The following is a 13,239-nucleotide window of genomic DNA, read 5'->3' on the forward strand; positions in this document are numbered from 1 at the left end:
TCTATGGCTCGCTATAGTTTGAAACGATTGGGTCACTTCATACAGAGAAGTATTTTTTGATCGACTACTCCCACATATTTAAATCTTTCTAAATAGACACTGTCTTAAGTTAGTTGTTTGGTCGGTATTAACATTACGAGTAAGTCTCATGATACATAAGTCAGATATTTCAATAAACAGCCGCAAGATGGACACTGAAAACCGCTATAACTTTGTTATTTTTTCAGATAAAAAAAAGAAATTTGGTATGTTAGTATATGGACGTAAATCGGGATTAATTGACATATTCAATTCTTTTCGGTCACTTCCTGTTCCACCGGAAACGACTACAATTTTTGATTTTTAAATGGCACCCTCCGTATTTTTTAACTTTATTCGATAGAAAATGACACTTTGAAGAGAATGACATATCATATGTCAACTTTTGACATTTTCGAATATGGTTTATTTGTAATTGCAACATGCGATTCATAGCGATAATTTGACTCGAATGTATTTACTAATGTTAAAGATCCATTTAACTTGGCCGAGTTGGCGTAAGCTGCTCCCAGTTTTTTTACTCTTTGTACCTACCGATGTCATTGTTTCTTCACTTGGCCACCTGAGATCCTTTTCTTTTTTCTAACTAGCGTTCTTTCTCGAAAAGCCTACGACTTACTGTCGATCAGGTCGTTACCCTTTACCTTGTAAGTCTGCGCGTCTCACTGACTAACCTACTATTCGGAAAATGCGTGACCTCTTATTGGCCAGCGGCTATTTTACGATTATTGTTTAAATGGACTGATATTTTCACCGTAGAAGTCGGTTTTTCTTTTCGTTTTTCCAACTCAAGTAACACAACAATTCGAGATTTTTCAATTGTAGCATTTAAGTTGGTCAGTGTTTATTATCATCAGAGTTTTCTGTAGCAGATGTGTGTACAGGGTGTCCCATATATTCGTGTGTTTTACACATGGTATCCCATTTAAAAACATAATTTTGGGCGATATTTTATAAAAATGACAGCTCCCAGCGAAAAACACGTTACGCCACTGGATTCTACGTGAAAAACTCTATGTGATTCAGTTTTCACCTTTTCGATAAGTTATAAGATAACCGAGATACAAGAGATTACAATTCGCCCTGTATATATTCATCTTACCTACTCATAAACGAAAAACTCCATAAAATGCGCAAAAATGGAACACTCTGTACAGGGTAACAGGTCCCATAAGATGACACCTTCAGAAAAGTAAAAATACTACATCGAAAAATACCGAATCATAATTCAACGTTTTGATATACCAGAGCGCATCTATGTTTACTTAATTCTCTGATATATCACTATAGTCCCTTTAAAAACTTGCGTAACACTGACCTTCATGGGATGATGCCTTTTAAATTCCTTGAAAATTAATACTTTTTTGCACCTGTATAATGAAGTAGCTCCGCCTATACGTCAAAGTATACTCCATTACATCCGGTATACAGATATTGAATTACAGGTAGATATACTTATAGGTATCTTTATACAGGGTGTCCCAGAAATAAGTGCAGATATTTTAACTGGTAGTAAAGGAACACGCCTATGAGGTTTTTTCCCGAAAAAAAAAAATTTTAAAATTCGAAATTTTTAGAAAAAATTTTTGGAAATTTTTTTAGTTTTTAGTTAAAAAAACATAATTTCTTGATAATATGGCAACATAGGTATCAGATTAAATTTACAAGAAAGAAAATCCAGAAAAGATCTAGTGGTTCTCAAAATTTTAGCAAAAAATAATTTTTTTTTGGAAATTTTCAAAGTAAAATAACTCTGTTATTTTGGAGTTATTTGAAAAACGATAAAGAGAAAATATGTTTCTTTTATCGAGATCTACTCCCCTTTAAAATATTTGCACTTATTTCTGGGACACCCTATATAAATAATACGTCACCATATCACGGGAGATATAGCAGAAGAAAAGGAGCAACGAAACAATAATTATTCTGATACAGTATTGTGGTGTACAGGGTGTCTTAAATTCAAGCCTCATCATTGCAGAGCATGGGATCTCGGAATCTAGAGGATATATCAGGTCGGTCAAAGGGAGAAAAAATGAGTAATGGTTTTTTTCTACATCCGAAGATTTTTGAAAAAAAAAATATTTGCAAGTTTATTTTTATTTTTTGGGGTTCTAAATAAATAAATTTCACGTTCTCCTTGGTACTTTTTTCTTAAGATGTGTTATCAAATTTTCAATTCGACGTCTTTTTTTTAATACGTCTGTAGAATTTTTTATTGGGGATTTGGGGAAGAAAAAATTAGACAATATTTTTTGAAAACAACATAAAATTTGATTTAACGTGTTAAACCAGTTTAATTTTAAAAGGCTTTTGTTTTTCAGTATCGATAATTTCAAAAGGTAACGATCAATTTACGCACATAATAATATAGTGAAAAAAAATATTCCGTCGAATGGAACCACGGCTGACTGGTTGGACAAAAAGGGCTGGGCAAGCCCTTATAACCTATGAGTGGCAACCATTGTCTCATGGTGGCTCAAGCGGACCAAAAAAATATACATTTCCGAAATAACGAACAATTCCAGACAAAGGAAATCCCTTTAAAAGGCATTCTAGATATTTTGAATTTGAAAACAGAACATTTAGTGTATGTCCATCGAGAAAATAAGTATGATTTCGACTGAGATCTACAATGTGATATATATAGAAATATTTTTTTTTGTTTAATAAAATGCTATCCATGTATTCCATGCATTACAGACAGAATTCGACATCATAAATCCCCATTTTTATTTTGTTTTTCTCAGGATTTGTTGTGTTTTTCTCTATGAGCTTATTTTATCTTATTTATTATTTATTCTACAATTGGTTTTGTTTAGAAGTGGTAAATCTAGAGCCCAGCAGTATACTTTGTGTCAGAACTTAAAAATTAACAAGGGGACATTACGAATTCCAGAAAAATACTGGACTTAGGTTTCTGTAGTGTATCTGGTATTTTTGATATTAAATAATTATTAACTCTATCCCTGGACAACTATAGATTACTTACCTCGTTTGGTTCTGACAGTTCGAACAGGTCCAAACGGTTGGCGTTCCATTGGTTGATGACGTTCCGCAGGGCCTCCCTTTCGAGGGCCCTGCGATCGTTCGTAGTGCCGATCATCTAGGCCCTTCAACAAAAACAGAAAAATCAACATTAGTGTTTATTTTTACGTAACAAAATACTGTTACAAAAATTCCTTAAATTTAAGAATAATTCCAACTGTTGGTAACGCCGCTTTTTTGCGAACATTCATTATAATTTTATAGATAGTCATCTTAAACGGTTTTATGAAAAATACTTCATAAAACATAACAAAAGGTATAGCCACACCTTTTTTCAATATATACTTCTTTCTTTTCTATACTTCTTATATTCTTCTATATACGTAATTATACACCATTAAGTAAGTTCGTAAACTCATAAGTATCAATAGATAAAAATGTATAAATAAGTGTGGGGAAACAAATATTTACTTATAATTTAATAAAATACTACAATCATTATACAATAATCATATAATATGATCTTTGTTAAACTTTTTTAGGGTAAACTCCAAAGCATATAGTTAATTCTCACATTTATTTGTATTAATAAAACTGATAAATTATTACAAAATAAATTATTTCTCTAACAAAACCATATTTATCCGATTATTTACAATTTTGATTTACGACTTGCAGTTCATATAGAATTGTTTTTTATAAGCTTATATCCTATATCTGTCATTACCCACGGTACTATTTACATTCTTACGACATTTCTATGTTATTACACATAGAAAATATTTTATTTTAACAAATTATATCGTACAAATTATACAGTTTACTTCGACATTTGCGCGAAGGCCCTCTAATAAAAATAACTTTCCTAGGTGAGTGAGCCGTTTTCTTGAAATTCTAATTTAAGTCATGTATATACACTTTTTTATTTACACATAATGTCATTCACTCCTTTACTTGGTAATTTGGTCCGCGTATACGGTGTAACTGTTGATAAGGTAAGCATGACACGGTGAATAGGATTAGGCATGCAAGCTGAAAAGTAAAAATAATGTGCATGTAGCGGATTTTTAACTGATATTAGACAAGACATTAAATATTAGAAAATAAAATAAATTATGTGTGTAGTTCACATTTTTTTAGTTTTCAGGTCCCGGCCAAGGCAAAACTTTCGCCGGGACAAACTTTCTGATTCCTGGTTAATCCCGGCTAAATCGGGACGGTTGGGAACCTAGTCTTTTGTCATATCCACTATATTCTTTTACAGTCTTTTTTTGGTTTATTAAGAGCACTAATACTCCATTTATAGTTATTTTTTATTCCTTGAAGGATAATTGAAGAAGAAATATAGAAGTTTATATTATTGATGTGTCACTAAATAAACCCTTCTATAAAATTTTATACTGCTAATGTTATAGTAATGCATTTTCGTACAGCAAACTTTCATTCCCTATTCTACTCCCTAAGATTATAAATTTCATAAAATCGCTTTATCCAAATAATTAACTCATGTCTTTTAAATGATCCTTTGTGCCAATTTTTATGTGTATAATCCAGAGGTCACCAAGTTTTATATAAATTTTTACTACTTTACCCATTTGGTTGATGAATTTCAAAAATCTCTTCTAATTCTTTTTGTAGGATTTCATTCTTCTAGACCACATAGTAAGGAATTTTCATACAACAAATTGTTCCGACATAATTTTACTCTCTAAGAGGACGAATTTCCTAAAATCGCTTTGTGTAGCTAATTCACTAATGTCGTTTAAACGAACCTTTGTTCTAATATTTATGTATCTAAAGGTGGCTGTATGAACTGATCCCTAAATTATCTAAAAACTTGATATATAATCTAACTGACAAACCACTGTCAATGACAAATAATTTATTTCTGGAGGTATTGTGTGTAGGTGTTTTTCAGGTATGTTTTAATATTTAGTCGATTTACACAAAGAAATAGTCATTCAACAATTTAAAAATACTTCATAACAAATCTAGACATATTTTATATACCTCTCATTAAAACCCACCCCCACCAAAAACTAATGGCCAGATTCTGGGGTGCCACAGTATTTTTGTGCCAAATTTGGTTAAAATCGGTTCAGCGGATTTTGAGTTATCGTGTTACAGACGGCAGACAGACAGACAGACAGACAGACAGACAGACAGACAGACAGACAGACAGACACCACAAAAATATTTTGTATTTAGGTCATTTATGACCCAAATAACTCATTGTGAGTGAAATTAAAAAAACTTTTTTTTTGCCGATCCTAATAGCCTACCATACCTATTGGTATGCTCGGCTAAAAATATTTTATTCAAGTTAAAAAAAGTTATGGTCTACTGTGTACAGAGTGTACTCGTAATAATTTAATATGTGGTTATTTTAGGACTAAAGAATGACCGACCGACTGACCAATCAAAATTACCTCCTAATTAACGCAGGACCTAATTTTAAGCGTAATTATCATCCGGTCGCTGTTCATTAAGAGAAATTTCTAGTTTACCAACAGTCATAATTCCAATTCTGCAACGCGCTATTCGCTGGGATAGCCTTGTTCTGCGGAAAAGCCACACAAAAAAGATGGTCTTTCGCAATTTGTTACTTTACTAACTATATAATAACGGAAGCAACCGACATATGAACCTAGAAATCATGCGTTTATGCTTGAAGAGAAAAATAAAGTAGGTTGTAGTTATGTTATCAAATTAACAAGGGTTTTAGATGCCTCTTACATACCACGGTTGAAAAAAAGATGCTTTTTTTTTTTTTAAAACGTGTTTTTATAGTTCTAAACTCAGGATTATGTTTAAAATTTGTTCTAAACATGTTTTAAACTAATCTTCGAAATCCTATCTTGGTCTAGAGCCAGTAATAGTCTAAGGTCCGACTGCTGGATTATTACGCTTATCATATTTCTAATCAAAACCTAATTGTGTCTAGACCCTTAAATGTTAGAATTAAAGAACATAAAGATTATTTAAGAAAGGGAGATTTTCACAAATCTAAGATTTGTCAGCATTATGGGACACAGGGCACAGAATAAATTTTAATAACGCCAAAATTAAAATGAAAGCAGCAATAGCCTCAAAACGAAAAACAAAAGAGGCTTTTTTAATTCAATCTCATGCATTTGTAGATGTTAGTAATGTATGGCAATCGTTTCTTTGATTTTAAACAACATAATATACGTAAAATTTAAAAATAATCATACAGAAAGTTTGGGGTTTTTTGGTTTTATCTTATTAAGTAATTGTTATCAGGTAGTAATATTGTTAATTTTGAAGTTTAACTTGGATATAATGTCATTTTAACAGAACGTCAACGGTTTCTTGTAGACGTATTTGTTTTAAAAAAGTAAAGTGTTCTCGAATAGTTGAATTTAAATATTTTAAACAGTTGTTTTCTTTATTCCTTGTATTTTTTTTTGCTTCCGACGACGGAAAGAAATAAACTTTCCGAAACGTTGAGCATTTTTTTCTTTGTTAGTCAAATTTGTATAACTGTAAATATAACTTCTGACAAGCAGTATTTTCTTGCAGTGCAGTGGCGAAATACCCATAAAGAAATTTTTTGGAGATGAATCCGCCACATAAGTATAGACATTATTTACAACTTAGTTTTTTTTTTAATCGAACATCCTGTTAGTATTCCTTTGTTAGATAGAAAATTAAAAAATGAACATTTTTTGTATTTAAAGGATTTTAGAATTTTTAGCGGTACCATTTGCAATAATGAATGCAGAAAGTTTATTTGTCAGATATGTCACTTTCCTTTTCTTGAAATTTCTTACTAATAAGTACCTGTTTGCTTCTACACCACTCACGTACTCGGTTTTAAAACATTTTTCTACACAATTCAAGCTTGGTAGATTTGTCTCGATACGCCATATCGAGACAGTACCTTCTGTCGCGCCTTATCCGCTGTGTTGAATATCAAAAACGCGTGTCCATTCCTTTCTTGACCGCTTCGCCAGAAATCCCCGCACTGACCATACTCTTCCTTCGCTTACGTATGCCGGTCTCGTACGCCTTTTAAATGGAGGGTACCGCCATCTGGCAGATGAAAATCCTTTTAAAACTGCTCGCGAGCGTGCTGGTACGCCGGGTACCACTCCATTAAATACTCTCGCTGCGTCGGATATTGTTCATATACGCGTCAAATTGAAGATCGAAGTTCAGTTAGTTGTTTTATTTGTTTTTTTGCTTCTTCTTTTTGTTCTCTAGCTATGGCTTTGTTACAACGCAGTTGCCAAACTTTTCTATACAGGGTGTTTTCGGTGTTTCTTAAATAAGTATAACAAGTATTTTATTTGGTAGTATTCTTACCGGGTGCCTCTCAAAAGTGGCTCACCCCTATAACTTTTTTATTTTTTCAGATAAAAAAAAAACGATTGGTTGACGTATTCAATTGTTTTTGGTTACTTCCGATTTCACCGGAAATGACTACAACTTTTGATTTTTAAATGACACCCTCGGTATTTTTTACTTTATTCGATAGAAAATGACACTCTGAATAGAATGACACATATGTCAAAAAATGTTTTTTCCAAATATGCTAATGACACACCCTTGTTCCATTTGAAAAAATTGGGATATGATTAAAAATACGATTTGGGCATCTTTTAACAGGCCAGGACAAGAAACAAAAACATTAGACTTTCAAATATATTTTTTCAAGGCTCCTTGATTAAAAATTACTGTTTTTAACACAACCATGGCACTCTAGATTGAAATTTAAAATACAATTTTTTTAAGCGAAAATGTCACAACTTGTCATTCTATTCAGAGTGTGATTTTCTATCAAATAAAGTAAAAATATACCAAGGTTGCCATTTAAATCAAAAGTTATAGTAATTTCCCGTAAAACAGGAAGTGACCAAAAACAATCAAATACGTCAATCAATCCTAATTTATGTCATATTTTACCATACCAAATATCGTTTTTTTTTATCCGAAAAAAGAAACTAGTTATAGAAGTGAGCCACTTTTGAGTCGCATCTGGTATTTCAACCTCAGCAGAAAAAAAGTCTTTACATATTCCTGAAATTTTATATCGGTCCTGGAATCCCACCTCTTTTCAAATTAATAAAAATTAAAATTCCCAACTGTCTATTATACCAGGGAAAACAAAATATTGTTATTTAGGCGAAAGTTTAACTTCAAGGTGCATATTTTCTCGATAATTTATTTTTTGATTCGTTTTTGTCTTAGACCGTTGGAGGATTCCCATTCTTTACGACCGAGAAACATCAAAGATTTTCCTTGACTTAAGAGACGGCCCTGTATAATTAAATTATTAAATTCTATTATGAAATTCGTTGTTTAAAAATTTTATAAACAACGAACTTTATAGAAAAAGGGTTGATTTACATAAAACAACGTGAATTTATTATCGGAGTCTTCTGAAGAAAATAAAATGGACTTTAATAAAAATTAAAATTGTTGAAAGAAAGTTCAGAATACCGATAGACGACTTTGTAAATATGTTTCTCGGTCTCGCCCAAATAGAATAAAAAAGGAAACTTGTCGTTACGATACGGTGCACTTCCCACGAACCGTTTCGCCAGCTTCCTAGTGCAACGGTTACTTTTGCACTAACTAGACTCAATTATTTTATTGTTTACCATCTCGCAACGTCTATTAAAGTAGGAAAAAAATGAAAATAGACGGTGCATCAATGAACTCTGTGAAGTAATTACACGGTAGTAAACTGACAAAGGTCGTTGCTCAGCAATATATTAATGGTGATTGAAGATTATAAATAATATTGTAACATCTGATTTTATGATGATAGAAATTTAATTTTGCAGCATCCAATTTTCTTGATTGCTATTAAATTTTACATTAAGCTTCGTGGTTTCAAATATGAATGGTGAATGTGAATGGAAAAAATGTGAATGGTTTCAACTATGAATAAGCTGAGAATGTGATGATGATTTGTTTGTATATCAGTAATAATCATAATACTATAACTCTTCTTAACATTTTATTCGCATATAAATAAATAAATTCAAAAATATCATTCTTTAACCTTTTATGAAAGTAATATTTTATCCCCTTACAAAGTTATACGTAAATTTGCGTTATAAATAACAACATACCATTATTTATCTGCATAATACGTAACAATAAACCAGATTTTACGAATATTTATTACCGTTCAGTACTGTTAAACCTCGTTTTTTTACTTTTCAAGTACTGTTATCTTAATATTAATAATTTAAAATAATTTACTGGTTTTAAATCTCTTGAAAACTGGATCTTAACACTCTGGATCGCTATTACGCAAAATGATTTTGTTTAAATAATGTAAAACACGCAAATATGTCTTTTGGTACTTTTCGTACGTATTTTTTTCTGATAATAAGTAATTTTACTGTAATTAAGCATAAAGGTGAACTGGGAAAAAATGTTCTCACGCCATACAGCGTAACGGGATGCCACCTGTTCTGAAGTTTATTAAAATGTTTTTAGGTTTATCGGAAGATATTAGAATGGCTTAACGGAATCGGGGCTATATTTTTTTATTAATAATGTTAAGTCCAATCATCGATGAGTACAGAATGAAATATATTACAAACTTGATTTTTAATTATAATATTTTTTTTTCGTTAATAGATCAACATATAGTCCGTCTAAAAAGTATCCGGAATTTTATATTTTTCCTAATTTTAATGTTTTTTTTGTTTCCTATAGATACATTATTGTTACTCACCAAAATTTACATAAAAAGTAATTAAAATAAAAAAACCAAATATAATATTTCGAATTTTGGAACTAAAAACACCCTATATTCAGAGAATAATCATTAAAAAAATACTATCAAAGATTTCTTTCTCCCTTTCCAAACATTTTTGAGTTTCTGCCAATCTTTCGAAAATCTGGTAGGTACAATAAAAGGTACCATTGTTTGCATCCCTAACAATAACTATTGTTAGCTCAAAAAGTGACATCTGTCAGTCACAAAGGCTCCGTAAAAGAATGAGTGGTGTTTCTCTTTCTATAGAACACTTTTTTGTATTTGTAAAATATTTTCTCAGGCTTCTTTGAAGAAGAAATATATCTACATTATATGATACGTATATTTTCATGGTGTCTGTTTGTCTGTAAGTTTTCAGATAAATATTAAGTCCCATTTACACTAATCCAACAGAAAAAAAATTATCACGGATTGTTTTATTGGATAAGGTTATAGAACGAATTCTTAATAAAACGGTCAAACGGTCTCATTCTGGTGCTTCCTCAAACGGTCTCATTCTGGTGCTGTCATGCAACATAAAACCACTTCGTTAGATCTTTGCGGCCATTTAATTTAGAACAATAAAGCAATTGATTCGATGCTAGGAACAAAAAGGCGAGAGAATGAGTTTCGGCCCGCATATCTCAGCTCCACGCTCAATTTGACAAGCGATTTTGACCGTCCTTAAACCAAAACAAAGTCCTACACATCAATTTGATAGATTTTTTTATGCTCCTTACTTTTAAAAATTTTGCGACAGTAACAAAAATGGTTTCACCCGGAAAAATGCGAACAACTGCGTTAGAGTGACTTTGGCGCCCTCTAACTTTGTTCCCGTAGGTTTTAGAGGTTTGTTACTTAGAGATGAAAATGTAGAGAATTTAATTCTCTTCATTTTTTGTTCCATAAAATTTTCTGTGAGGCCGACGGTTCAGCCAAAAAATCGAATTCAAAATTTTTTTCAGTTTCTCAAAAACGGTGGGGTGAGGGGATCGATTTTTCGAATTTAAGCTTTGCCAGTGGACTTACGACTGCCAAAGTATGAGAGCGGGGGTAATTTGATGGGAGTCTAGACCTTTTTTGATGCCAGATTGACTGTACCAAATGCAAAAAATTGTTCCTTCTTAAATCACGAAAAATCTTTGATTTTTCTCCACACAATTTTAGCGTCGAACATCGCGTCTGAATAACATCTAGTCACTTTACTCTAGGTTTACTTATTTTTCTGTGGGTGCAAACGATCCGAGAGTATATAATCTTTAACTTTAGCGATTTCTCAGCTATATACAGTGAATGCGCGAAAAAAGAAGGAAATAGCAGAGCTTAGGCGCGACTGCCGTTCTGCCATGATTGATACGTCACGTTTTTGGTCGGCCGACCAGAAAAACTGTGACGGAACTACGCCCAACTTTCTCTATACGCAGAAATTTTTATAACATTCTTCGACTTAAGTCAATCATCGATGAGTACAGGATGAAATATATTACAAACTTGATTTTTAATTATAATAATTAATTTTTTGTTGTCCGTCTAAAAAGTATCCGGAATTTTATTTTTTCCTAATTTTAATGTATTTTTTTTTCTGTAAAAAATCCCTGCAATAAGACCTCTATAAAGGCAGCGAAGAATGGATTTTTGTCAACGTTTTCATGAAGATAATTTTAATAATGTTTTTATTTCTGACGAAAGTTGTTTTTAAAATAAAAAAATCCTATCAAAAACCCTAAAAATCCTATCAAAAGAAAATGTTACCGTTCAAGTTTCAAAATTTTCCACAAAAATAATGGTTTGGGGAGCAATATCTCAGCGTGGTGACACCTCTGTGTATAGTTGATGGAACTGTTAATAGTGTAAAATATTTTGGTATTTTAAATGGTTTTCTTGAAACGACTCATGTTTTATATCCAGAGGGGTGGTGGTAATAGCAGCAGGATAATGCAAGATGCCATAGTCAAGCCTATACTCAAGCTTGGATGCAAGAACACCATTTGGCAACAATTCCATAGCCAGCAGCTTCACCAGACCTTAGTCCCATTGAAAATATATGGGGACTAATGAAGATTGAAGTGGAACGAGCAGCTCCACGAAATAAACAAGATTCGATTCGTTCAGTTTTACAGGCCTGGACTATCGCCACTGAACATTATGGTGTGGATCGAGTTTCGGGTGTGCCTGGACGTTTAGTTAAGTGTTTGGAGTTAAATGGAGATTGTATAAGTAAATAAAATTAATAATTTGTTATAATTTTTTTTCACTCAAGTCCTAAAAATATATATCGATAATTGTAATTTTGCTTTCTTTTTTCCGGATACTTTCTAGACGGGCTATAGATCTGATTCTGCTTTGTTTCCTGTAGGTACATTATTGTTACTCACCAAAATTTACATAAAAAGTAATTAAAATAAAAAAACCAAATATAATATTTCGAATTTTGGAACTAAAAACACCCTATATTGAGAGAATAATCATTAAAAAAATACTATCAAAGATTTCTTTCTCCCTTTTCAAACATTTTTGAGTTTCTGCCAATCTTTCGAAAATCTGGTAGGTACAATAAAAGGTACCATTGTTTGCTTCCCTAACAATAACTATTGTTAGCTCAAAAAGTGACATCTGTCAGTCACAAAGGCTCCGTAAAAGAATGAGTGGTGTTTCTCTTTCTATAGAACACTTTTTTGTATTTGTAAAATATTTTCTCAGGCTTCTTTGAAGAAGAAATATATCTACATTAAGCATGATACGTTGGGAAGTTTGGACAAATAAAATATGTTGCTTGAAAATTATATGCAGAGTGTTAATAAATAATTAGGAAAAAAGTCAGGAGGGGATAACATTAATCACACTAATTATCACGTTTACCAGAAGTTGTCAAAATAGCACGATAAGAAATAGGTTTATAGCAAATATACCATTTTAATATATCTATGATTGCAAAAAATCGTAGAAAAGTTAAGCAACAAATCCGTACAGGTATTTCTGAACGGAAATACTGCGCGATTTGCTTAAATATGTCCTTTGTTTCAAGCCGAACATTTTTCTCCGAAGAAAACGACTCTTGACAGGAAGTAGTAAATACACTGTTGCCGCTTCGACCTGATAAATGACTTACAAGGAATTTTAAAGCATATATTACGTTGTGAAAATTGGTGATTTTCTTCATGTCACCGATTTTGTTAAAACTGCTGTTATTTACTAATTAAAAGGCGTAGAATAAGAAAATATATGCCATTGTAGTCTTACAAGAACAGCAATGGATGTAGGAGACGTTTTAACCATTATCAAAAATGCCTCAAAAAATTTGGCGCCGGGAGGCACGTATAGCCGCCCATACTAAAATATGTTAATAAAAAGTTGTGAAGGCAGTTCTTTTAGTTTCAAAGTAAAGGAATTTTTCCAATTTTTTTTAGCCAACCATACCAACAGGTATGGTAGGCTATTAGGATCGGCAAAAAAAGTTTTTTTAATTTCAC

At 32.0% G+C, this 13,239-nt stretch overlaps 1 protein-coding gene across 3 annotated transcripts in view; it reads right to left on the reverse strand.

Moving 5' to 3' along the window:
- LOC115886425 (afadin) overlaps positions 1 to 13,239 on the reverse strand; it is a 136,681-nt gene that overhangs the window by 113,572 nt on the left and 9,870 nt on the right. For all 3 annotated transcript variants that reach the window (XM_030905562.1, XM_030905561.1, XM_030905560.1), the window contains exon 2: positions 3,032 to 3,152. In XM_030905562.1, the coding sequence (XP_030761422.1) occupies positions 3,032 to 3,145 (114 nt within the window). In that variant the 5' untranslated portion in view covers positions 3,146 to 3,152. The remainder of the gene's footprint in view (positions 1 to 3,031; positions 3,153 to 13,239) is intronic.

This window comes from Sitophilus oryzae, unplaced genomic scaffold (assembly GCF_002938485.1).
Source record: "Sitophilus oryzae breed Bouriz unplaced genomic scaffold, Soryzae_2.0 scaffold_488_pilon_pilon, whole genome shotgun sequence".
In the NCBI taxonomy this organism is placed as follows: domain Eukaryota; kingdom Metazoa; phylum Arthropoda; class Insecta; order Coleoptera; family Curculionidae; genus Sitophilus; species Sitophilus oryzae.